This window comes from Ischnura elegans, chromosome 1, assembly GCF_921293095.1.
Source record: "Ischnura elegans chromosome 1, ioIscEleg1.1, whole genome shotgun sequence".
Lineage (NCBI taxonomy): Eukaryota > Metazoa > Arthropoda > Insecta > Odonata > Coenagrionidae > Ischnura > Ischnura elegans.
Genome location: NC_060246.1, coordinates 127,290,889 through 127,317,603, shown reverse-complemented (window position 1 = coordinate 127,317,603; position 26,715 = coordinate 127,290,889). Strand labels below are relative to the sequence as shown.

The 26,715-nt window shown below is 40.8% G+C and overlaps 1 protein-coding gene across 1 annotated transcript in view; it reads right to left on the bottom strand.

Moving 5' to 3' along the window:
- Positions 1-574: 574 nt before the first annotated feature.
- LOC124163648 (homeobox protein abdominal-A homolog) overlaps positions 575-26,715 on the bottom strand; it is a 119,484-nt gene continuing 93,343 nt past the window's right edge. Inside the window, exons 4-5 of the mRNA XM_046540742.1 lie at positions 19,581-19,604; positions 575-7,151 (exon numbers count right to left, since the gene is read on the bottom strand). Of these exons, the coding sequence (XP_046396698.1) occupies positions 6,694-7,151; positions 19,581-19,604 (482 nt within the window). The 3' untranslated portion in view covers positions 575-6,693. The remainder of the gene's footprint in view (positions 7,152-19,580; positions 19,605-26,715) is intronic.

The following is a 26,715-nucleotide window of genomic DNA, read 5'->3' as shown; positions in this document are numbered from 1 at the left end:
TGGTCACGGGCTTCGGGAGTACGCTCTCCGGCTCTCCGGGCAGCAGCCCACCCTCCGCAGGGAATCTCCGGGTTCCCGGTGGCCGATCGAAGGAAGGCCGGGAACATACATTAGTGTCAAACAAGCATAGTCCAATGGAGGAAAATCAACAACCAATTCTCCCGATAGCATTAAACATTCATTTTCCTTTGCTTGACAAACTCTCGTGTTAAATCATGTTTAAGCATTTATCCTAAATACGTGTTTCAACACAATCTTATGGCAAAGCCAAAATATGTTTAGATTTCATTCGGAATATAACATCACCAACTTCATCCTGTTCACTAAATACCAAAATAATAGTTCCCAAAAAGGCTGAAAGGAACGGCATAATTGTATGACATCTGCAATCATACTTCAGTATCCTTGGAACTAATACCATATTTTTTTACTGCTGTGATCAGTAGATTTTGACGCAATCTACAAAATAGTTGCAAAATCTGAATACTGGAAACCTTACGGTATGGATAAAACTTTGTTTTTTCAAGGTGTGGATAAAAAAATAATTCTCATCACCCTTTGTGATAAGATACACTTTTAATTTTCTAAATCTTTATTTACACAAGGGGAAAATTCTACAGTCTTGTACTGCATATAAGAATCTTACGATGAAAAGAGAGTTGTTTTTGGCTTCATCAAGAAGCTCAAAAATAAAAAGCATGGAGGACAGTGAAAAGAAAAACACGAGCATGTTATTAAGCACTGCAGTGTTTTCTCATTATGCGTCGTTTCTTAATGGCAGAGTCGCTCGTTGATTTAGAAAACAATAAACAAATAGCCATACTTCTACACATCAGCATGGGCACTTCCTAAAACACATCAACATCCTATATCCAACTAACACTTTGAAGTACAGACATGAAAAACAGTTATATAATGCTTATGCAATGAGAAGTCCTATTATTACACATACTACTAGGGAGACAAATATAAACGGAAACAAAACAATCACACATTTTTCCGAACAACACAAACAGAAATAGAACAGTTTCAATGAAAACACAACCATTTCATCTTGCCACGATTTTATGAGAGCCTTATGTACAAATTCGAAGGGACGGTGAACTTATAAAAAAAGATTTCAAACGTTTATTATTAAAAATGCATACCAAGTAGGAAAGGAATAGATGATTACACGCTATATTCATATATATGTTTTAGCAATAAGAGTGCGCGAATTCAAAGGACTGTCTAAGTGTTGAATTGTACTCCTAATAAAACGGAAATTATCTGAATATCCCGAGAAAATGCTATCGACTACTTATTTGAGAATTTAGTTCTTTTTCAAAACAATTTGAAAATTGTTTTGCGTGTCGATGAACACGATTTTTATGCAAAAAATGAAAAATGTTTTTATAAATAAAAACATCAAGCTCCAACCTCTGAGATGCTTTTGAGCATCATTCCAATATGGCAATTCCAATATGGTCAATCATTTCAAACTTAAGAATAGGGTCAAATTGTGGGGAACAAAAAGACCGCCCAACAAACTACAGTAAATTTTAATTTTGAGTAGCTTTTAAAGCAATAAAAGAAATATAGAATATTTTCAAACTTGAACTAACTTTCGTAATTAAATTCGGAATGATAAGAACTAAGTAATTAAAAGCCACGGCGTTTATCCGTGTTTACAACAGTAACAATATTTCCAGTAATATCAAATATTTACAGCGCATTTAGATTTCCCGGAGTAGTAAGAAAACCTAACGGCAACAAAGTTAAACGAGAGAGCACCTATATTAAATACTAGGCAAGCCCGGAGGTATACAAAGTTGCAACAAAAACTGCAGATAATTTCATAAGGTTGACAAAAATTGCCAAAAAATACTTCGTGAACACATTTGGGAGCTCAACTTAATCCAATATAAACCAGAAATGGACTCAATTTATGTTAAAAATGACTTAAAGAACTTATATTTTTTATTCCTTGGACAAGTAAAAATAATCGTACGCTTCACTAACTCACTTGGCCAAAAATAGTCATGGCTCTTAAGGGGAAATAAAAAGTTATCTACATAAGCTTTTCAATCAAAATCGAAATTTCGCCGTTTTATTAAGTGACATCACTATTCTATAGAGACTGACAATAACACGCACACACATTCACATATTACGATCACATCTTACTGTAAATTTATAAATTTCTTGCTTCTTTCGCATGGATGATCATTTGAAGGAAATGGTTCCCTATTAATAAGTTATAAATGGATTATCATATCTACGTATATTAGTGTCGTGTCCAAAACAATGACATCTCATTTACGGCTGATTTTATTTTGCATCCCAACTTTTCAAGCTCGGCTTCAGCCAGATAAATGCCCTCATTCTTTGCATGCACTTGAGCTGAGCAAAGGTCACCGGACTCCGATAGATCGCCAAAGTCACAGGTACTACTTTGGAAATCTTATTTTTATACGCCATACATTCATTTATCAAAAATCATCTCATCACTCATAAATATTTTATGCCAAGCATATTAGCCTGGTCCATAAATCTACAAGAAGTAATTCGGATTTGAGAAGTTTTGCCAAAGTTCCCATTAGCTTACATTTCACAAACATAAGACAGCTGCTGTGTTTTCAACGATAAAGATACATAAGCTATGTAGGTCCACATGACGACTCGACAATATGCGTATACGCGAACCTTGCAATAGGTCCTCTATCACAGGCTGGAGCAAGCAGGTTGGCTCAGGATAAGCAAACAAAAGTAATTGAAAATAGAATAATGCCAATGAGTTAAAAAGAAACAAACTGGTACAGATAAGTATGAATTATCACCCTGAAGTAAAGGAAAATTGGCACATAACTTCCATTTGGTGAATTCGTATGAATCAATTTTGTATTTCTAAAGTGTCCAAAAGGTAGGTATTCAAACTAAAGTCTTTCAAATAAAGTTTTGAAAATAAAGAAGGAAAAATGAGTTGCTATATGCTACTTTTTTCAAATTTATAAAGATAAATATAAAAAGAGACTTCAAGCAAACTTAGGTTGTGATATCATAGTGTATTCATTTGAAATCCATTGAAGAGTGCCACGTACGCATTTCAATTGCTTATTTGACAAATTAATGCTTAGAACTCGCAATCAACTAAATATTTATCTCTAACAGCACAGACGGACGTAGATTACTTGAGGCATAAATTTGGATTAATTCGGAAGGTAAAAGGGTTTATATTATTATAGGCAAGTGTTTTAGAAACCAGTACAGTTATTTAGGGAATTAATCAAAAATATTTTCCATACCGTTAAGTTATGCAGTATACTGATGTGAAATTAACGAGGAAATTGGTTCTTCAAAGGTCCTAAATTGTTTATAACAAATATTGATTGATTATGAATGCAATTTAAAGAATGTAATAAAACGTGAAAAAATTTACTGTACTTAGGAAAAAATTTATTTCTAATCACGTAAGGTCAGCTCACGTCTACGCATTCATTGACACGATTTGTGTCCATGAGACATAAATATGCTTAGAAGTACTGAGGCAAATTATAGAATAAATGAGAAAATTGTATTCTACTGAATTTGAACACATTTAGCGACATTTGGGACATTGAGATATCAAGAAATTGTTTCGCGCACAACTCATGTTATACCGTATACAGAGAGAAAATCTCATCGAAAAATTAATAAGAAAAAAACTTCGGCATCAGTTGCTCCGGTAGAAAGAAATGTTAAGTATTTTCAAAGGTATAAAAATGTGATCGGAGCATACACCCTAATATTCGCAGCATTTTACGCATGTAACTGTTGTAGAAGAAAAAAATATTTCCATTCGAGGATGTGTATATTCCGAGTTCCATTTCATTTTACGGTGTGTTCACACGGATAAGTCCTATTCAGCGACGGTCAAATTTTATTCGGCAAAAAGCTTCATTAGTTTACACGTTATGATGAAAAGGCAAAGAGACGAAACGACAGAGATTATAGAGACACGCAGCAGACATTAGCATGGGGGGAGAGTGGGTGAAAGTGATACACCGCACTGCAAGGTGGGCACGGCTGGTGGCAACCCCCGTGTGTCCACTGGAAAATCATTCGCACGCATTCGGAAACTTGGCACACACGCACTCGAAGAATAAAAGCATGCTCACGCGCGTTCATATCACCTTCACGCACGCTTCCTTTAAAAAAAAACCTTATGCGTTTTGGATTGACGCGGAAATAAAAAATTAGATGAGAAATATCATACACAGTATGTCGTTTTTAATATATATTTATATATTTATATTCATACATTCCTAAATTTTATGACCTACCCTGACACCAAATTACGTATATTTACTAGAGAATCCCTCCAATTACTTTATTCAGTTTGTTTTTCTCCTCCCTCGATCGATTTGTCGAAGATGTGTTGCCTTCCCGTGGTGTGAACGGAATGAGAGTCGTATGTTCCAATTAAGTGAAAATAATTACCATTTCGTCTTTCCCATACGTTTTAATTCTGAGCACATCTAAATCTTTCCAAACGATATAATTTAGTAAAAAGAGGAAATTGACTACTCTGTTCATGGCGGGGTGGACGAATTATCACAAGTATAAATGAATATAGCCGAAAATGTAGTGTTAAAAAGTAGGTATTTCCTGCAATAAAAATTACGTCGTACTTAAGTGCTTTTCATTGAAAGTAAAATGTTACAAGTATATTAAAAATACGATAACAAGTAAGTTCTTACTCTTCGTAGGAAAAAAGGCCTCACTGCATGGGATCACGTTTACCTTTTATTATTCAGGAGAAGGAAATGAATTGGATTGAAAATCGCTAAATATTATCTTTGGATCTCAATGAACTCTTACCAAGACTACTCAAGTTCCATGACATACCAAGTATCTACGTATGTTTGTTGCTAGATTTTATGAGTAGGAAAACACTGATAACAAAATCAGGAGTGGGAAATTACCATAAAAACCGGCTCTTAGAATTAAGGCTCATCCATCAACTTCTTTCACATCATTTTTCGTTTTTGACACAAACATATGAAAAATTAACATCTAAAAACCATAACACTTGGGTCATGTTTTTTTCGAGAGAATTCATTCACAGATTAAGTTTAGCACTTGAAGTCTTAAGAGACGTAACACAGAAAATGTTATAAAAATTAACCATACAAGGGCTGTATTACTTAAAGCCCTTCCATAGAAATTTCAACAAAACAATTTATACATCATAATTCATAAGTAACGAAGTGTAGACACCCCTGGCGCTCGTCTTGTTCGTGTCTCCTTCCTGACAGGTGAGAAAATCGACTGGGGTAAACTGAAGATATGGAAAATTTATCTTCCTGAAGCACTTCACAGAGGCCACATGCACCATAGTCCTTTGAAATAATACGTGGTAATTGTACATAAGAACATCCGTTTGAACTTAAGGAGACCACTCGTATCCCAAGGCCATCATGTGGCTCGTGACCCTCTTATCAGAATAAATAACAAAGGCAAACAAACCACTGAGTAAGACATGCTGCACCAGAAAAGCCAACACTTTCGGACCAATTCAATGATCTTTTTTCCTCTTCCAAGTACATTCACTCGGCATGAAGTCACATCTCTAACGAATCACAACTCTCTCATCCAATTCTACTCTCACCCCACCTCATCTATCGCAGGAGTCATCACTGCCTGTCGAAGGCCTCCAACGTGGACTGGCAGGCAATTCTCAGCACGTTCAGCAGGGAAAAAATACATTCGACACAAAAATTTGGAAGGAGAATGAAGACGGAGTCATTGCTTTCCAAATTTGCAGTCCTCTACAAGCACACCTCTCTCTCTCTATTTCCCTCTCTCTCATTCTCGTCAATGTCCCGCCGTCTCTTTCACTCTCTTTTTCTCTATCTCACCAAACTTGTACGAGAAGAAACTCTCCTATAAGAATGTTTTGATGGGCAGAGTAAAAAGGGAGAAAATACGTATAGTGTGGTTTTTACATACACGTCTGTGTTATGGATACAAGGAATCAGGCGAATGAGGATTGATCCTTCCCGAATCCAAGGAAGGTGATCAGCTCAAAGCCGCACAGGGAGAATATTTGGGGGGCGGGGGGAGGAGGGCAAGGGGTAAAGAGACTTGTCGCAGGGAATCCTCGCCGAAGTCGCGGGCATCCAGCATCTTGCGATTTCCGTCCCCACTGCATTCGAGGGGACGGGTTTCGAGACCGCTTGACTACCGCGGGTTCTGGAGCGAGGGGAACGGCATGAAGGGCAGGTATGGATAAGGGAGCAGGAAGTTGTAGGGAGAGGACTCGGGGGTGTACGAGGAAGAGGATGAGGACTGGGGGGATGGCATCTGGTATGCGTGCGGATTGGGATTCTGGTTAGCCGCGAGGGGGTTGTGGCCGGAATCGAAGAGGGAGAGGAGGCGGCGCGTCTCGTCCGCCGTGAATTCGGCCATGCCGGGGGCGGCGGGGGTGGTGGGGAGTGCCTGTCGCGGCTGAGGGTGGAGCGGGAGGCCGGGTGTCGGGTGCGACACCGCTGGAGGCGGGCTCGGCTGCAGCGGCGGTGGCGTTGGCCACTCCGCCGGCGAGGAGCTCGGTTCCGGGAGATGTCCCGCCGCGCCCCCGCCGCTCCCACCGCTGTCTCCGCCCTCCTCCTCGTCGTCTTCCTCGTCCTCGGCCGCCGCTAGTCCCCCGCCATCGCTCCCGGTATGGCCCCCGGCCTATGTGGGCGGCTTCCCGACAACCACCCCCTTGATCAGGTCACCCGCCTTGTCCATACCGCCGATGACGGAGGGCGGTGGACCCTGCTGGGGGCCCTTGCCTACCAGGGAGCCGCCGTGGTCCATCTTCGGGTGTTGGTGGTGCTGCTGCTGTTGTTGCTGTTGTTGTTGCTGCTGTTGTTTCTCCTGCGCCTGTTGTTTTAGCCTGTCCTGCTCCTCCCGCTCTCGCCTTGCCTGTTCGTTGATCTCCTTGACCGCCCTCAGCTCCTTCTTCAGCTTCATCCGCCTGTTCTGGAACCAGATCTTGATCTGTCTCTCCGTCAGGCAGAGGGCGTGGGCGATTTCAATTCTCCGCCTTCTGGTCAGGTAGTGGTTGAAGTGGAACTCTTTCTCGAGCTCCAGGGTCTGGAAACGTGTGTATGTCTGCCTGCCTCGTCGTCGCGGGCAACCATTTGGACCTGTGAAAGCAGTAGAAAAGAAAAAAAAAATTTAATCATTTGAATCGCAAAGGTAATGAAAGGTTATCAGATAACTACCCAAAAAGGAGTTGAAATAGCAGACGAAATTAACTACAGTTATTTAAATGAAAATTCTGCGACATGAGGGTTTTTTTACTTAAAATACAAAGCATACAGAATACAATTTCTAAAGGAAAGTGGCGAATGGATTGATACCTGGTAGGTGGGACATATTAATAAAACTTGAGGAGAAAATTGCACTGAATATAAAAGCAACCATAACGATACTTATTAATAGAAATACTATCCGTGAAGTTCATGGTTACAGAAGGAAAATTCCTAAGATCTTATGAGTCGGTCAAGTAAGAAATACCGGCATATGTCTATTTAAATTCTATTTATTTAAATAGTTATAACTATTGATGTTGCGTCTAATATCAAATAGCTATTTATAGGCAAGCACAACATATACGATTCACGGTTAAAAAATTGTAGGATATTTTTCGTAAGTTCGTATCATCACCAATATTTCGGAGGTATGGAGCCCGTAAAGCAAAAACAAATTCAAATAGGAAAAACACATACATCAAAAATGTGTACATTCTCTATTAATTAATGAGTGCCATACAAATATCCTAGTTTTAAATCCTTAAAATGCCTAAAATTTACCGTGAGAGGTTTTCTGTTACTTTCAGCTTTTAAAGTTGTAGGTGCAAAGCTGTTAAAACAGAAAGAAACATATCTGGTTCTAGAGTATTTACGGCAATGATTGAGTTATGAATGAACTATTCCAAAAATTGAAGTAATTTGTGACCAAAAACCAAGATGACGATGTAACTAACTTTTGCCAAGCCCAAAACTAATAAAAATGTTAATGGTAGCAGTGTGTCTACATGAAGCTGATTGGAATAATGCGAATGCAGTTAGTCTTGTTAACCCAGTTATTGTGAACAGATATAAATTCTATTAGTGATTAAAAATCGAGAAATGAAAATCGATGTCAGATTAATAGTAAAATAAGGAAGTAAAAATTAGCAAAATTTGATGAACTTTTGAGTGGGAGAGAAAGTCAAAGGAGTATTTAGAGAAATGGAAGCTGGGTAAACGATCAATTATGAGGCTAAAAAAGATGAAAATAAGAATTATACGGTCTTTCTGAAAAAAATTTTGAGAGAAAGAGAGAGTCAGCTGAGGTAAAAAATGGAAGGACGGAGAGGAGGTGAATGACACGTTCAGCAAAAACCTTTCCCTTCACGTGTCAGTAAACCAAAGAGTCCCAAACGGAATTCCTTAAGTCCTTTTTCGCCATGGTTGTGTTCATTTTCTCGACCCATATGGATGACCCTTTATTCTGACTGCCACTCGCATTCAAGGGGTGCCTTGCGAAACTTTCGCTTGAAGGGGTTACGTCAGTCACAAAAAATACGATGCCTTGTCCTCGACCTCGCCCCCACTTCCTAGACCCTTTTTTCGCTGCCTTTCCCTGATGGATCTAAGGGTACACCTAGAATTTCCCTTTCGGCTCTTTTTGACGTTACCTGCGAAAGCTTTTGCCTAACCTCACCTCGAATCCCGGGGAATAAATCACTCTTCAAAGGGAAAGCATCGGGACGCTTTCTTCCGTCCGAGCGACCGCCCGCCCTCTCCTTGACCGACTGTCCTGCCGGGCGAATGGACACACTTTCACTCCTTTGAGGAAAAAATCTACGAGGGGAGTGAGGGATGCACAAAGATTGAACTCCGACATGCCCATGACAAAACTTATGGCGAAGTGAAATTTAGAAGGGTATGACTTAGAGTCATTAAAAATAGGAATTTAAGTCTCTGAAACTGGTTCTTCGGTTGGCTAGATAACCTTAATCAGGGAGGAGAATCTTGACTGTATCTCAACCTGCACGAGTGCGTGGAAAGAGGACCGTGGACCGTGCACTACATGTGATGTTGATGTGATGCCGTCACGACCCAGGGGGAAAAAATAAAAGTTTAATCATTTGAATGGCAAAAGTAATGAAAGGTTATTAGGTATCCACCCTAACAAGAGTTATTATTGTAGACGAAGTAAACAGCAGTTATTCAAACAAATTACTGACAGCAGGGAGAGTCTGGCTTTATGACATACTCTTCCAAATTTAATTTCAGCCAATTATCAGCTCCATCCAAATTAATTTCTAATCTAATCTTTTGCCATTTTGCAAGCACAGAGAATTTCGATTTTCACAAACTCACCTATCATATCGATATTTTATATGTTTTTGTTCCCTTATAACAAAATAGCGAGCGCAGTATATTTATGAGGAATCATGAAAAACTCGCGCAAGGGGATCGAGCGCATAGTTGGTTAGATGGTCGGGCTTCTATTCCGAGGACAAAATTTGATAAGGGCAGATGTTTTACCGAAAATAGTCGAACACTACCTGGAAGCTTATTGAAAGGATATTCCACTACAGTACTCAATTTATTGAATGGCAGACAAGCGGGAGTCATCTCTGCAGTTTTTGTTAAAGGTAGAATAATACCAACGCTTTCCTTAGAGACGGTCAACTCCCAAATAGAGTACAGACAATGAGTACGAAGGTTATTTCTAGCATATACAAATAAACAAGACTTGTAAGGTCAGGAAAATTGAAGAGCATTGCAAAAAGCGATGAAATGAAGCAAGCGCATGGACAAAAAATTACTCATTCTTTGGCAAAGAGTATCTATAGAAAACTTACTTAGTATTTCTTGCTTTTGAGTCACCAACCTTTGAATCCAACCAAAATAATTAAAACCATACAATCAGTGCCAAATACCAAATAATCTTTCTTTTCGAAATGGACATTTTTTTACTTATTTTTTGGAAATACCTGTTTTGTTTAATTTCCTAATCAAATGCTTATGCTTCTTAATTTGATCAAATTTGTTAAAAGAACTAGCAATACCAACACAATATATTAATAAATATTCAAATATCAGGAGAAAAATTCAAGTTCAGAAAAGGCTCGGATATAGGTACATACTAAGAATGCTTTGAAATATGTAAACCCAGATTTTAAGTATTTTAATCAATTCAAATCATCGTCAATGTGTTTCTAATGGTGTTTTCAACTAAGCGCGAGCCAACGAATCGGAACTTAAATTAAATTAAAAAGAACCAGCCTATCTGAAGGATAGATGTTTTACAAGTTTTTGCTCTTGTATCCTCACATTCATTCGTCCATGCGAGTTAACACCTCACTTAGAAAATTCCAAGAACCACTTTTGGTTGCACCGTGCAATATGAAATCCAGAAAGAATGTTATTCTTAAAAAAATCTGCAACTCCAAACATTAGAAACAGGAAAATTTATTTCAATATGCCGTATCTATCTTTTAATATAAGTTTTGTTACAGTTGCTGAAAAATCTCTAACAGGAGCAGCAAAGAAATAACACATGAGGTGAGACTATGGACTTGATTTTATATTTTTATAAAAAACTATGCATGAAGAAAAATGCCAATTACTGCATCACGCTAGTAGTCTCAGATATGGTATAAGTGATCTCTCAAACCACTTATTTCTTCAAAGCTTACAGGCCCAATTGGAAGTGTCCATCTTGCTTTATTGGCAATAAATCGCTGCACTCTAGTCATGTAGACTACGTATTAAACATAGCTTAGATAACATGAATGACTGGTGAGGGGATTTTTAATTATAAATATCCAATAGAAAAAAAAGGAAATATAACATTACTATCTAGTTTTTTTTCTTTTATCCACATCTGTGAGTTTGCAAAATAATCTATGCCCTCAATAAAAATTGCCTCGATAATAGACGAAAGAGCGCAGAGTATTTCATGACAAATGGTTGTGAGAGAGGAATGAAGGACTGTAGGGGAAAGACTTGAGGATAGGGAGGTCAATTTAGAGGCTCCATTGCGGACTTACGAAATGGCTGACCATTTTGGAAAATGCGAAGTTCCGCGAAAATGCCGTGGAGGGAGGAAGAAGAGAGCTTTCGTCGCAAAACCTTGGTATTAGCCCTCAGAGGAGTGAAGAGACTGGCCGTAGGGAGACAAAAGAAGCGTCGCACGAAGAAGAAGGAGGCGAAGACGCTCGGTGGTTGGTGGGAACGGAACAAAAGTGCAGGCACACCTCAAACGAGGGAACGAGGGTCACTTTTGCGTGGGTGCACGGAAGTACGAGAACTTTTTGAGCATTCCAGTAGCATGGAGGGAACAGAGGTGGAATGCTCCACAAACCTTGAAATGAGTCCAACGTCGTAGGCAATACCTTGTGGAAATCGATCGAGATAAAACTGCTATTTTATTTCCACCGGTTTATTTCTTAACCGACCTAGGTGACGACAATATATATACACCGTCATCATCAAGGTAGGTAAAATCTCACAAAAATCAACCTGTTTGTATGTTTTAAGTGGATCTGGAATAATAGAAGGATAATGTAAATGTTAATTACCTAAGTTGGTTTGTCGAATCCTAGGTCGGTTAAGTAATGAAATCTGTGGAAATAAAACAACTACTTTATCTTTATCATGATATCCACAAACTTGCCGTTTTCCAAGTTACAGCGTATGAGGAGGCACTTCACCGATGCAATGCCGCGAATCGCTGTATGGAAGCTGAACATAGTAAACAGCGTGGCAAGGTGGAGAAGGAAGGGAAGAAGGCAAAAAGATGGTGATGCACACCGTCTAACATCTTTAGTTCACCAGCCATGCTCCTCCGCATACTACTCGCTCACCTTTCCTCTCTTTCCCCCCTTCACCTAAACACCCCTCGAATGCTTCACCCGTCGACGATTCTTTGCTCGTTTCCTTGGCAACGGCAGCAAGGGAGAGGAGCGTGTGGTGCGGGGGCGGAGGGGTGCAGATCGAAGTAGGAAGGAAGCATCATCCTACCCCCCCCCCAGCCATTCTACTTCCACGAGGACCATCTCCCTCTTTCGGCACATCTACTCTCCAAGACTCTCGTCGCATTCCTCAACCTCTCCATCCCATGTCCTATCGCCTATTCTCGTGCTCCAGCACCCCACTCCGAAGATTGTTAATAACGAACGAACGAATTACTTTTCTCCGCATGGGCCAAGTTCCGAAACAGTGCCGCGCGCGCTAAAGTGATACGAAGCATTAATGCAATACACAGTGTGGGAGAAGGGGAAGGTTTCAAGTCGGCATACATGTTCCATTCATGCAAACTGGAGGTTCCATGATCTATTTCAAGCGTTAAATGATAGATTTTTGAGTGTTTTATGAGACAGGAAAATCATCTATTGAACTAAGTACGCATATAGGGATGCAGATGTTATAAAAAATGTGGGGGTTAAGGTGATTGCTCAGCTTATTACTGCTGATTAGTGTCTTAGAGTTTATGTCATTGGTGATTCAAGACCTACACTCCTCGACACCAATCAACATTAAAAATAGAGGTCATAAGACAGGAAAAACTCAATTGATCAACTTATTACTGAGCTGAGTATGTTAAGAGGGAACAATCACCTACATACTATTAGCTTGGCAAGTGTTTCAAATCGCACTAAAGGCGTATTTGTATAACACCTATAAAGTATAAAATTCCGACTAAATATGCGGCATGCCAATATATTCCACATAACATTATGAAAAGACACGATAAAAAAATGACGGCGCATAAAAAATACCTCTCGTGAAATAAGGAGAGAAAATAAAAGGGCGAGCATTCTCATATTAATTCGTTTAATATAACTTTGTATGGAGTCACAAGAGTGTTGGCTCCAATTAAGCGGGGTTAATAGAGAAATTCCTGGCCTCCTCCTCCTTTGCCCTCCCGTTCCCTCCATCAACCGCGCACTCCATCCGAGCGGCACTCACCAACTCCACGGCTCCACTATATGCGCCGTTCGTGGAAACAGTCGATGGGCAACGCCTTACGTTTCGCTATTATTGAGGCAAGGAAAAGGTGATTGTCAGGGCTCAAAATGAACCCGCAATACCTTTTGCACGGAACGAAAAGCAGCCATTGCGCGCAAAGTAGCGCTGGGGCTGACGAGAATGGTTCCGGAGGAGCGCCGGAGTGAAATTCACTCCCGGGGTTCCCTGGGAGTGGGTGCGGGAGGGGAGAGATGGTGGTGCAGGAGGGTGAGGGAATTGGCTCCCGGGCGATGGGGTGCAGGCGCGGGAATCCCTCGCTGCGAGCGGTGTGTGCGGGGCGCGGCGAAGAGAGGGGCTGCGAGGTGGAGAAGGCGCCCTCGGAAAATTACGTGGGGAAGCGACTATAAGGGGGAGATGGAAGGGGTTGGGAGCAACATCACGCATTGGGGGAGTGGAGGGGTGGAATGGTTAAGATCGTGCTGTGGCGGGAGGTGAGGCGGTGGGGGGAGACAATGGAGCAGTTCATGGGTGGAGGTGGGGAGGGAGAATGACGAGGTTGGAGGAGGGCTTTGTAACGCGATGGCGATGCCTGGGGTCGGCGTCGGTGTTAGGGTAGTAAATGGCACATACACGGGTTAAAAGGAATTAGACTGCCGGATGATACGGCTAAGAAGTTGCGGAGCTGAAAAATGCCGAGAAAATGAGGATCTGCCACAAATGTTATGCCCATTCTAGATTTATTGAACATCTTATCCTCAACGCTTCCCTTGGATGATCCGTAGGGGATGAATCTAATCCTAAAATTATTACTATTTCTCATTCCACGGATTAAATATGACTATTGAGTTTCTTTAGCTATAGCAATAAGTAGAGAGCAGTCACAAGTATTATAGCGCTTTTCGAAATATTTTTTGGCAGCATCTCCTGCTTTTGCGGCTTACGTATTTAATGGAGCTCTCTGATTGTAGGGCTTGGTATCTAACGGAGATAAAATTATTTTTAATGTCCACAAGTAGGTGTGGCATCAATCTACCAGAAAATTATTAACATGAGGCTATTTCACTATGAAATTAAAAAATGAAAATATTTGAATTATTACGACCAATCATGTTTTGGCTACACTTTGCAACTGATGCACTCCCCAAAATTTTCGATACGTCATTTTATTACATGACTTTATGTTTGGGGAAAGTTTTCAAAATATTTTCACGCCTAACTAAACTATTCATTGACGGTTTAATATCTTATTGTTATTGTCAATGGGAAAATTTCTATAATTTGTTTTGCCTGCTAGGTTGGGAGATTTTTGCAACTTTCTTACCTATGACAAACATCGGTTGTAAGTTCATTAGGTTTATCTTTTTCTTAGAGGAACACGTTACCTTACGGGATAGTATGAAGTCATTTTAACCAGCCTAATTTTCTTTATATCCCGTTTTCTGTAGTGAGATAAGGTAATTTTCCATGGTCTCCCGGAGTTCGCATCTACGCATACTAAATATTCACCGATCTCTGCCGTTCGCTCAATTCTGCTGAAGTAGTCACTCAAACCACTCAAACACAATCCATACCTTCCAAAATTTCGAAGTTCAGGTTCTTAATAAATAAACGGCTAAATGCGTATCCTACGAGCAACCCTTAAAGGGCACTCTACTTCAGCTTTCAAAGCGAGCATCCCTAGTTATCCTCGCCTACTTAAGTGGCTCCCTTTTTAAGACTCACTCTTTTTTCCTTACCTCCTCTCCCATCTTCCGTGAACGCTTCAAGCGTCTTCGAACACACCCTTCGCTCCATCTTACCTCTTCTTTTGGTCTTTTCCTCTCTCTCTTAAGAGTGCCCGCGCCCCTTTACATCACCATCTTTCTTCCTCCAATGTCATGAACTTCCCTCCGTGTGCCCCCTCCCCTCTACTTAGCGAGGTAATATCCGCCTATCCACTCCCATAACGCCCCCTCCATCCCTACCCTTCCAAAAAAACCCTGCCCCTCCAGCAAAAACCCCCGCGGACCTCTCCACCCCCGTCTCCACCCTACATCACTCCTCCTCCTTCCCCAACAATCTCCCCCCTTTCCCCTTCGAGCTATCCTCCCCAGGGGCCCATACCCCCCTCCCACTCTCTCTCCCCCACCTATAATTACTGTGAAATTTAGCGTCGTCTTCTAGAAGCAATTTCATGCAAATCGAAGCGTCCATCTCCTCCTCTCTCCTTCGCCATTCACCCCAGCAGCACCTCTCCTCCGCTCCCTCTCGCTTCCAGTCGCGTACCGGAGAGCCAGATGGTTCACCGTTCCATCGGGATCCCCTCGCAAAGGGAAACCAACGGAGGGTGGGGTGGTGTAACTATCCCGCTAAGGGCGAGGGAGAGAGGAAGGGAGAATCTGCGAGGAGGCGATGGTTGAGGGAGGCGGCCAGCGGAAGAGTGGATGTGGAAGGGGAGGGGGATGCAGGGTGTGAGTGGGTTATGGAGGCGGGGGCAAATGAAGAAAAATGCACTGAGCCATTTTAGTGACGATTATCTTCGCGGAGATGGGGGAAAGGGTCTCATTACGCGTCGGAGGCTAAGGAAATTGTTTGTACCAGGTACTCTTAAATTGGCACTTGCCGAAGCAAATGTTCGCCTCGGAGATTTTTTTTGCGAGGAATAATTCCTAAGAAAAGGGGGCTCCCATTTCTATTCCACGCTTGAAAAGATATAGAACGAAGGGAAAAAACCTTGAAATAGAAAATTTTCAGCGTGAAGGCAAAAGGCTAAAGGGGGAACAATGCATAATAAGTATCGTGAAGATAATTCCTGTCGCAGATATGCCTTTGGGAGGCATAACTACACGTTTGAATTTAAAATACTGTGTTCCACTGTTTTGCCGAGCCGCACTCGACGAGCTATAAAAGCGACCATGCTAATTGGAAATTTATGGCTATATAACCCCTAGTTTTTGCAGAGTGCAATGCTATTTGTTTGATATTTACGAAGGGACTATAAATGTTGCTCACAGCTTCCTGAGCAATATGAATAGCCGAGTTCCCTAGACTTTGGGTAACGAAAAAAGAGAGCTCTAGGAAACATTATTGTCATAAAATCTATGCTCTTTTGAAGTACATAAAGGCAAGAATTTTGCTCTAACTGTGGTAAATAAACATGTCATCATATTCAATGTATGCAACAACGAGGTAAATACTTCCTTGCTTGTTGAAACCTAAACCAACAACTTCATACAACCAACTTGGTTGTATTAACCCACCCACCCAATCCAAAACATTTGGTCACAAATATTTAAGCAGGCATTTGCAATTAAAGTTTCAATTCTATTATTGTGTTGACTAAAATAATACGCGCACATTTCTGAATATTGATCTTTATTGTCCTTACTAGCACCTTCAAGCATTCGGCTAATTTAACTAGTCATAATTGGATTAATATCTGAGTGAGCATAAATACGATCTCTATAACCTTCTTATGCTCCAGTTAGAGAGTTTCAAGAGATTCAACCATGTGCAAATACAGATTCTTTACCCCCGGCCATTATCGTTTTTTTCCTCTCCTTTAGCCACTAAAGTTGCACACTTAGATCCGACTTTTCCCTTCGCCTTAATCATTCCCTCTTACCATCCAAACTTCGGCGTTAGGGACTCAACCCTCCAAACGAACCCCATCCTGCCTAGTACATAGGCATTACTATCGACCCCCCCTTCCCGAACCTTCTTTACCAACATCCTCCCTCCCTACCCATCCACCCTTTTATATTAACGAGCAGACTTTTTGTGAATCACGTACGCGGATGCTCCACTCATGAATATTCAATACAGCGAAATGACTTTTGCCCTCCCCTACTTTTTTTCCCTTCTCGGCCCTCTCGTTCTCTGCTTCTCCTCCCGGGCACCCCCCAGGGGGACACTCCGGCCCACTCGCCTCCTCCAAAATCCCAGATTCCACTCGTGCCGTCTTCCCACCTCTTCTACGTAGGTTCATCTCCCCAAATCCACGCCTTTCTCTGCTCTACATCTCCCCCATGTGTCTCTGCCAGTCCTCTACACATCATGCTTCGTCATGCGCGGTTCGCAAAAAACTGCTACGGGCGTACAGACAGATATACCAAGATGTCAAGCGAATTAAGCTGGAAGCCGCTAGAGACTCGGAGGCTGCGCGATAGGCTTAGATTGCTTGAACATTGAGAATAGATATCTTTAAGAGCGACATAACCTTAGAACACCACTACATTTTCAGGTTCGACAGAAGCGGTAAATTAATAGAGATATTTTAAAGGACTTAACTAAATGATAGTCGAAATTTTGTTCGAGCATTTTTTTTATACGTAAATGGCTGGTGTCCTAACACCTCTACCACGCACCTTTTTAGGCGTTGCGGGGTAGAATGTAGATGTTGATACCAACACCTACGCCTAGCAGATTCCTGCACGCACAACTTCGCCGACCACGCCCGCAACCCTTTCTACTCCTCGTAGTTCTTGCAATTTCCACTCATCTTCTGCCACACCCCCATCCCCCTAACCTTATAGCTTCACCACCGTCCCCCTACCACAAAATCTCTCTCGCCCTCCACCTCCTCCCGCGTCCGCCCGCCCCCGCGCCGTGGAATCCGCCGTATCTCTCCCCCGACCGACCCCCCGGAAAACCATCCCCGACACGCACCTCCATTAATTTGCATTAGTCGCCCTCGTGGATTGTTTATTTATTCGCCGGGTCCTCCTCCTCCTCATTCGCCGAAATTATGCCTCGCTCTGCGTGGGTGGGGGAGAGGTGAAAAAAATGGGCAGAGAACTTTAAATCGCGTAGTTATCAGCACGCGTTGTGTGCGCAGGTCTACATGTCGTCCCACCCCCCTCCCGCTCAATCTCATCTGGCTCTCCACCATTTCGTTCTTTACCTCGCTGGCGCTACGGCGTCCACAGCAAAAATTCTCTAAGGCACGCATAGGCACACGCAAACTAATGTACAATATGGGTGCAACCCTTGTTGAAAGTTAAAAATATGTGCCATAATGCATCTCTTCCGTGGGCTTTTTCCTTGTGCCTTGATTTTTAATGAGAAGTACGAGGTAATTCGTGCGGTGCTTGCACGAGGGAAGGCAAACGTGGGAGATAGGTTAGTAAAAGTCTTTTGTTCCTCCAGAGGGGTAAATACGTGAGTCAGGGTGTGAATTTTTAACGCATTATTCCCATTTTTAATCCACCAATTACTATTAACACTTCAAACAGCTCAATAATTAGAGACTCACAGTAAAAGGAGCTTTAACGTTTTTAAAATGCCGAAGGGCAAGATAAAATTTGTTTCATCTCATGCAAGAGTTGGTGCGATTTCAAGTTTCACGTGAATAGCAGACACTACATTATACTGCGCCCAATAAAGTGGAAATAAGCAAATTTAGAGTAATTTTCATGACTACTAAAATAAAGTTTACGATGCACTCAAATGGAAAATATAATGCAGCCTACAAATTTGCAACTTTAGATAAAATATTTAATGGTTGAGTTAGTAAAAATACTGAGTAGATTTTATTATATCCTGAAAGTTATGAGAACTAAAAGAATTGCCATTTCTTTCCCCGCACATGCTGTTTAATTATAAAATATATTATAAAAAAGTGAATAAATGGAAACAATGGAATCAGATTAAGTAACATTGGAATGTGGCCCATAGTTTAATTCTTATTTAATTGTTTAGTCTCATTTAAGTCTGTCGGATTTTTAAGGGCAAATGTGACTGCTGGGGAAAACATATTACTTAAAACATAATACTTTTTTTTAAATCACATTAATAGCATCAAATTTTGTATTTAATGCTAATTATACAAGACGGCTAATCACACAAATCTCCCTTTCTTGGATTTGATCTCCGTTTTCCTTTGGAGTTAATATGTATTTCTTTATGGGAAACATACCAAGTAATTCTAAATACTCCGTAGCACAGTTTATATCCGCATTTACGTTGGTAAATGCCTATAAAATTTATAATCTCATGAAATATAATGTGTGAATTGGGCTGAATGATTGTCAACCTCCATCCAATTCCAGCCAAATAATGCAAAAATATTTAGAAAGAAGAGCACATTATTCTCACAAAACTTTTTTAATGATCGAGAGTATGAACGTTTATCATTTTTCATTATATAAAAGATGCATGTAGTGCACTGAAATGTGTATAAAATTAATTTTTTCCACATAAATCAGGATAAAATAGTCAGAATTGGCGCTTTTTAAAAATTCAAACTCAGCAGAAACCTTATTATTACATCCATTGGGTAATATAAGCAATATTGGTAGCAGATCAATGTTTTGATAAATCACTACATAAGGAAAGTATAATGCCTAATTTAATTTTCATCAAATCTAGTGAGTTGCAACTAAATAAATAGTAACTAAGAGTGAATTAAAAGCTGCCGATTAAAATACGGACTGTGTAGGGAAATAAAATGCACTCCATGATACTTTGTAATAATATAGGTATAAAAAATAAATGCAAAAATCAAAAGGTAACGAAAATTTAGGTCTTTAAAAAGCAAATAGTTTCCATGCTTTAGATGTTCGAGCTCTGAAACAAATGAAATCTAAAAGTGTGGAAAAGATCATTTTATAGCATCAGGCTCACCGTTGTCGTGATCGTTGAGAAGGCCTGGTTTGCCACACACACGGCAGGAATACCCAAAGGAAGTCATGAAAAGAGAACAATAGCTCACAGTCTCCCGAATTTAGGGAAGACGTGTTTTGTCTAACAACTTAAAGTTATACTTATGAAACCTTAAGGGTTTCAAAAGTTGAACTTCATTATTTCAAAAACATATTTACTGAGTCAAAGATACAAAGCTGCCAATAATGCTACCAACAAGCATAGTTGACTGAATCATGTAATTTAATAAAAGCTTAGATTGACATCGTATTTCTGTTCTAATGCAAACTAGAAGTTGTTGACACACATAATAAAGCATTGCAAATTATTTCAATCAAATTGCAGCAATAGGAACAAATTTGAAGAATCGTTGAAAATCGGTAAAGACACAAAACATAGGTAAGCTAATGAAGTTTAATCACTACTTTGCGATCCTTTTTCGATAGACTAGATACGGTACATTTAATTTCACTACTTTTGTGTGCCAAAGAACAAATTGATTCGTATTTACTTTTATATTCAATTTTTGTGAAACATTTCAACTGAAAATGAGTTACTGTTTCAAAAATGATCGTTTCCATTCATAACAAAAATTCATTCCGCCTAAAATAATTTACATAGGAATATCTCATCGACAACGTCGTAACAGCAAAAATATTTCATGGGAGCATTAGTTTGGGTAACTATACTTTGTTGTTGGTCGTTGGGAGTACACCTAAGACTTCATCTTCCAATCATTTTGAAGGAGTTGGACCCCTTAAACCCCTCCCACTTGATATGGCATAGCTTATCGTGTCGTGTCATATAAGTTAAAGTTAAGGTGAAACAATTTCATCACATAACCCAAGGAACGCAAGAATAAGACATTTATGGTAAAAACACCACAGTTATATTCTAATCTGGGATTAAAAATGCCTGATGGATAAGAATACGGGTTATTAATTTTTTTATCGAATAAAACGAGCGCCTGTAACCTGTTTACCTTCCAGTTCATTGCAGTCATTAAGAGAACGGTCTCTGAATGTTCTAGCGCAGGTAATGGCCACCGAGAAGGACGTATTTGACATGGGTCTCCCAATTACTTTCAACCAATTGCGTGCCTACGGAAGGGTAAGCGTGGCAATTGAATGCTTGCTTTGCTCAATCTACTGTAAAACCAACACCATCATCACAAATTGGATGCTGTGGGAAATTATGCGGCGTCGCAATGCCAGAATTAACGGGCCCTTCTAGAAGAGTTCTAACTTTTCCATGGGAATATAGTACCTACCCATTTGGAATAAGATCCTTTCGATCAACAGAGCCTATGATTATATTATAGGTGGCCTCACGAAATGCATAGAATAAAATAGCACAAAACTTTAGGCTACAATAGAATTTTTTATAATTATGAAGATTTCCTGAATAATTGAGTTATTTTTCCGGGATAGGTTTAAATTTTTTAATTGTTTTGAGCGGAATTTTTTCCATTAAAAAAAATAGAAAGTACACCAATACTGATACTAGTTCCTGTTGACCTATTCCAGTCTAGATGTAATCTAAAACTAGTCCAGCCAATCCAGTAACTGCTACGCAAAAAAGTAAGCTTCCACATTTCAAATGCAATGTATTTACAACTTCAATGTTATTAACCTAACTTTCAGAATGTTTGTGTACCTTTAGACGGATAACATATCTAGAGCAAGAAACGTTTTTTTTTAATTCAGGGTATATATTTTTCGATCAATTGATAAAATAATTTTGAATAGTGAACCATAAAAAAGATAATCTTTCTTGATTTCGGATATTGTCAGTAACTGAGCCCCCAACATGAGCTAGATAACGCACGCATTACCTCCTAACGGCGCATACCAGTCCGGCCCAGGCTTTCTAAATACGGTAGATTCGGTGGGATTTGGAAAGGCACATGGGCCCGAGGGACGGAGGAAACGGAGATTAGGGCGAGAATCGAGCGTTGAAGTTGGCAAATACGTTGGGATAAGGAAAATCCGAGAGATGATGAAAATGGAAGAGAGGGAGTGACGGAGAGTGGGATAAACATTTATAAATCGGAATGAGGTGAGGTGGCTGAGATAAGGGTTTAAGGCAGTCGCAGAGTTCCATAGGCAATGTTGGAACGCTTGGAATGGGCACGGGAAAGAGAAGGATTAAGATTGTTTATCAATCGGTAATTGCGAGGAATCAATCGAAAATGATGCATTGAAGCATTCAAACCACAAGAATGCTGGGGAAGACTGAGAGATCGGAAAATTTAAGATTTGAGTCAAAACCTGTACTGTACAATACAAATTTTCTAAGAATTTTTAGTTTAAGGAATTCAATTGGAATTTAATACGGCATGCTGATCAAATTAAACAACCAACTCGCAAATGGTTTACTAATCTAAATAACGACAATTATAATTTATTTCAAAGAATCTAATCTTTCATTGTCTTTCTAATATGGTTAAAAAATATTAAATAACAGGTTACAACTTATTTAAGCTTTGACGATATGAATTCAAGGTGTTTTCTTAGGAAATACGAGTACCTTCCTTTCCGAAAAAATAAAGATGAAATGTTTCGGGTGCATGAGAACAGGAATCAACCCGAACAGAGTATCGAGGTAATTTATTCTGTAGTCAGAATTATAATTATTTTGATCGGAATAAAGTAACCCTCGACTTATATTCTTACTTTTTTATAGGAATAACAAACTGGTTTGAGATCAAAGAAAAAACTATTTTAAAAGTAGAAATATTTCCATTCACAAATGTGTACCTTTCAGGCAAAGATAGTAGGACAAAAATATTTTTATAAACGTAAAAAGTAGTGGGAAGTTAGAAGGCACCCAAAAAAAAGCCAAAACGAAACAAACACTACACACTTCGAGTTAGGCGCATAACAGCATTGCAACACGAAAACCTGAGGTATTGTGCTAGAACGAAACAGTAAATACCTACATAGGCAGGTGATTGCTAAACGGGGCATGAGATTGGTATGGGAATGGCGACCATTGTAGCAAGCGTTCTGTCCGGATCAAAATGCAAAAGCCGTGCTAGGGCATTGCCAGTATGAGGTAACACCTTTGAACCCCGTGTCTCCGACATATCTCGGGCGCGTAAGGCACGAAGAAGGCGTACGAGATGGAAGAAATCTCTTGATCAGCTGCAATGAAGTCGGAAGGCGGCCACAAGAGAGTGTAAGGAGACGAGGGAAAACCTGGGAAACGGCCGTTTTGACTTAAGTCCCACGAAGTTCGAGGAGACGTGGAAACGGGGGAACCTCTGAGCGCACCTACGCCTTCTCCGCCCCCTCCCCCGGCCGCCCGACCCACCCACCCCCGATAACGCCCCATTCCGCCCCCTCCCGCCTCCACCTCGGATGTCCATTCTCTCCACGACTTTCCTTTCTTCATCCCACTCGGAGAGTAGGTACGTGCCTCGTATTCTTCTTGCTTCTTTACTCACGAAATGGAAAAACGTATCAAGACAATGTATCACTGCCTAACCGCCGTGCCATACGCATTCCTTTATCCCCTTCCCCAGCGTCTTTCATCTCCTGGAGCCCACATTGCTCCGGCCATTACCACATTTCTTCTTCCTCTCCCGCTTCTTTTGTGCCGGGGCATAAGCGATTCCTTTATCTCCACCTCCCCTCCCTCTTCTCAGCCTTCCTTTCATTCTCATTCCGTCCCTCTCATTCCTCCTCCTACCCCCCAGTCACTCCTCCTCCTCCTACCCCCCAGTACAGCAGTCCCTCCGCGTTCCGCATGCCCGTTGCAGAGCGAGCGAGAAGAGATACGAGACCCCCCTCCACATATTTATACGTGTACATATGTATTCCAGGGCCCAGCGGCAGGTAAGGGTTTTGCTCCCTGACATCAACTACCCCCTGAATCACAAAAGCTAAAGTTGTTCCGACTACGCATCTCTCACCTTAGATTTATCGGTAGCAAACGTTCACGATGGGCTTACATGGATGGGACTAGCATCAGAGGGCATATAAGATAATGTGTTATCCAAGTGGACTCTTCCTCGTCCGCACACGGTAGATATTTTTTTCATTGCATATCATAAAATTAAAGAAAAAACCGGAGGCATTAATTTTGATATCAGAGAATTATTCTTGCGTGGGTTTTAATTAAATTAAACGACTTGAACAAAGTATATTTTTAGGAAAAAATTGATTTACTTAAGCTGAGGATCAATTTGAAAAAAATTAATTGAGATCGTTAAAAATATCCATAATTTAAAAAATGAAAGATTAATATAATTATTTATAAAATAGCCAAGTTTCCTTCGATTGAATAAGGTTAATCAGATATCAAAGAGTATTCCTGCGAAACACACGCATTCTTTCCTATCTTTTTATCTCAATAGCCGATTATTTCGCGCCCTCATTCCAGAGTTTTATTATTTTTCTTATAGTCCAGTCAATCACAAGGACTCTCTCGCTCACTTTTTCGAATGTCCCAAACTATCATCACGAACGAAATTTGGAATGGAACTAATGCACGACCCTGAATACTTTTAGAAGTTCGGAAAGATACCCTGCGATATCAACTAGGATCAGAGAGAAAGGAGTGCTACTTGAAGAAAACGGAGAAAGCAGAGGAAAGGAAGCAGAATGGATGAAAAGGGAGAAAAAAGGAGAGAGAAGATGGTGAGGCAGGGAAGGATAGGAGAGAGGGTATGCGATGGAGGAGCAGATTGAAAGATATGGGGGAGCAAGTGGGTGCGTGAGACGCAGTTTGAAATGGCTTTGCAGTTAGAGCGGTGGAGAGGGAGGGAGAGAGAGAGGATTGGGCGGAGAAGTGGGAACGGAAGCGTGGGAGGAGGAGGGAATTTAAAGGGGTTGGAGATGGAATTCTGCTAAAGGCCCGACCAACTCGACCTTTCTTCTATTCCTTCTTCTTCTTCTGCTCAAGAACCCTCCCGAATTCCAACATCACCGTGCTCCTGACAACGTTCTTCCCCCGTATCCTCGCCAACGGACCCCTCTTCCCAAACCCCCTTTCCCTCCCCGCAGTTCCTTTCAGGTGGTTTTTCGGGACCGGAGAAGAAGTTAACCCCTCGCGGATCGATATGGGGAGGAGTTCGAAGGAGAACGACCCTGGCCACTGCTCCCTTGCGAAGGAGGCTAGCGCGTGGAAACGGCGAGGCGCGGCCGCGTGTTCGGCGGAGGCGTCCGACTCGATACGGGCTAGGCGTGGGAGGATATGTTGGGCATACATGGGGCGAGAGGTGGACAGGTGGAGGGAGGGAGATAAGTGCGTGTACTGCGGCGGGGGATTAGGATTCGAGTTGGACAAATAGACGGGGAGGGAAGACTTGAAAGCAATTGGGAGGGTTGACAATACTATAACGAAAATGTGACGATAATAACTCATAGAACGATGAAATATTTTCATATGAGACTGTATTGGCAGAGAAGCCATAAAATCTGTAGCAAAAAGAGAAATTATAGATTTTAAACCAGTTTCGTCAGATCCCCTATGCTTCTATTTTTCGCTGGGATTTATAGCTGTCCCAAATACACCAACATGCAGCATTTAAAGAATCTTACAACACTGCCAAGTTAGTAATTTATAGTACAGAGATACATAATTCTCAAAATATAAGGCAGATTGATACTCCCTAAGGATCGCATGAAAATAAATGTGTTCGGATAAAATGGACTTCCAGATAGCCCAAACGAAACCAACATTCATGAAAGTTAATGGATGTCATTACTCATTGCTATTGCATATGAACTATGTTAATGATACTAATTGTTTTACATTCCTCATACATTATCATCTTTCTAATATTTCCTAGGAAATGTTTCCAAGGAAAAGAAACAAGAAGCATATCAAAAAGGTAGACGTGAATAAATGTGTGTATGTCCAATTAATCCCATTCCGCTATTGCATTTATGCCGGAAAAGGTACTACCCACTCCTAGCATCAGGGAGTCACATTGCTCCAAGAAGTAATAAAAAAAGATATGCGTGCACAATGTACATACAAGGGAAGAATTTCCTCTGAGGGAAATGACGCAGAGCAATTGGAGTAATCTCCTGGGAGGCTCACGGGTGGGCCATGCATGGGAATGGAGAGGCAGGTGAGGAGTGTGGGAAGGAGAGGGTGGGGTGTTTCGGGGGAGGGGGCACGAGCGTCGGTGGCGATTACGCGCCGGCGCAAATGGAGGCAGCGCCATCTTCCGGCACCACTGCCGCGCTCGGAGGTGCAAGTTGCCCATCAGGGAGAGAGAGCGTTGATTTCCAAATAGACTCATTTCAAATCCTCTTACTCCACTCCTTCCCTCGGATGACGGCCTTAAAAAGTCCGCGAATATTTCAAGAATTTCCCTCCCTTGCCTTTCACAGCACAACTCACCAAAAAATGACACGCCATTGGAGTAACGATGCATGTACCCCTAAGGGATTAAGTTAATATTACTTATTACTTCTAAACCGGGAAAACATTGACATTTAAATACTTTTCGTTCGCAAGTTTTCATTTTAATGTCGAAATGAAATAATATCCTTCATGGAATCAAACTAAATAAATTATTTTTATTTTTTTATTTACTTATACCAATTACCCCCGAAAACCGCACAATGTGGCCTTTACATCAGGATTTTAAACAATCAACAACAGAAGATCACACACACCCATGTCCTGGAAGGGGCAAACTATTCAGACGGGACTCGTACCCGCGACTTTTGGTATGGTAGGCGCGGACTTATCCCCGCCGCCACCGAGGCCGAAACTTTCTTTCGAAAAGGAACAATCTTTCATTACTGCATGGCTCAACAACTATGCGCTTTAATTTTGTGACATTATTTCCCAATAAGAAACGCCATTCCATAGGCAGTCTATTAAAGTTATTGCCCATCTAATGTATAAAGCATATGGTTTTAAGCATTATGAATATTGCCCTTTTGTACGTGTAAGCAGTGAAGCGGATTCTTAAAATGGTCGTTCTGAAAATAATATGAAGCCATATTTCACATAAATATAACGGGATATAAATTCAAAACGTCTACTTCGACGATAAAGGCATAGTCATTTACTTTAAATACCATTACGCCAATAATTCTTCTTTATCCAATTACATAACTCCAATGGAATAGGAAAACATAATGCAGATAAA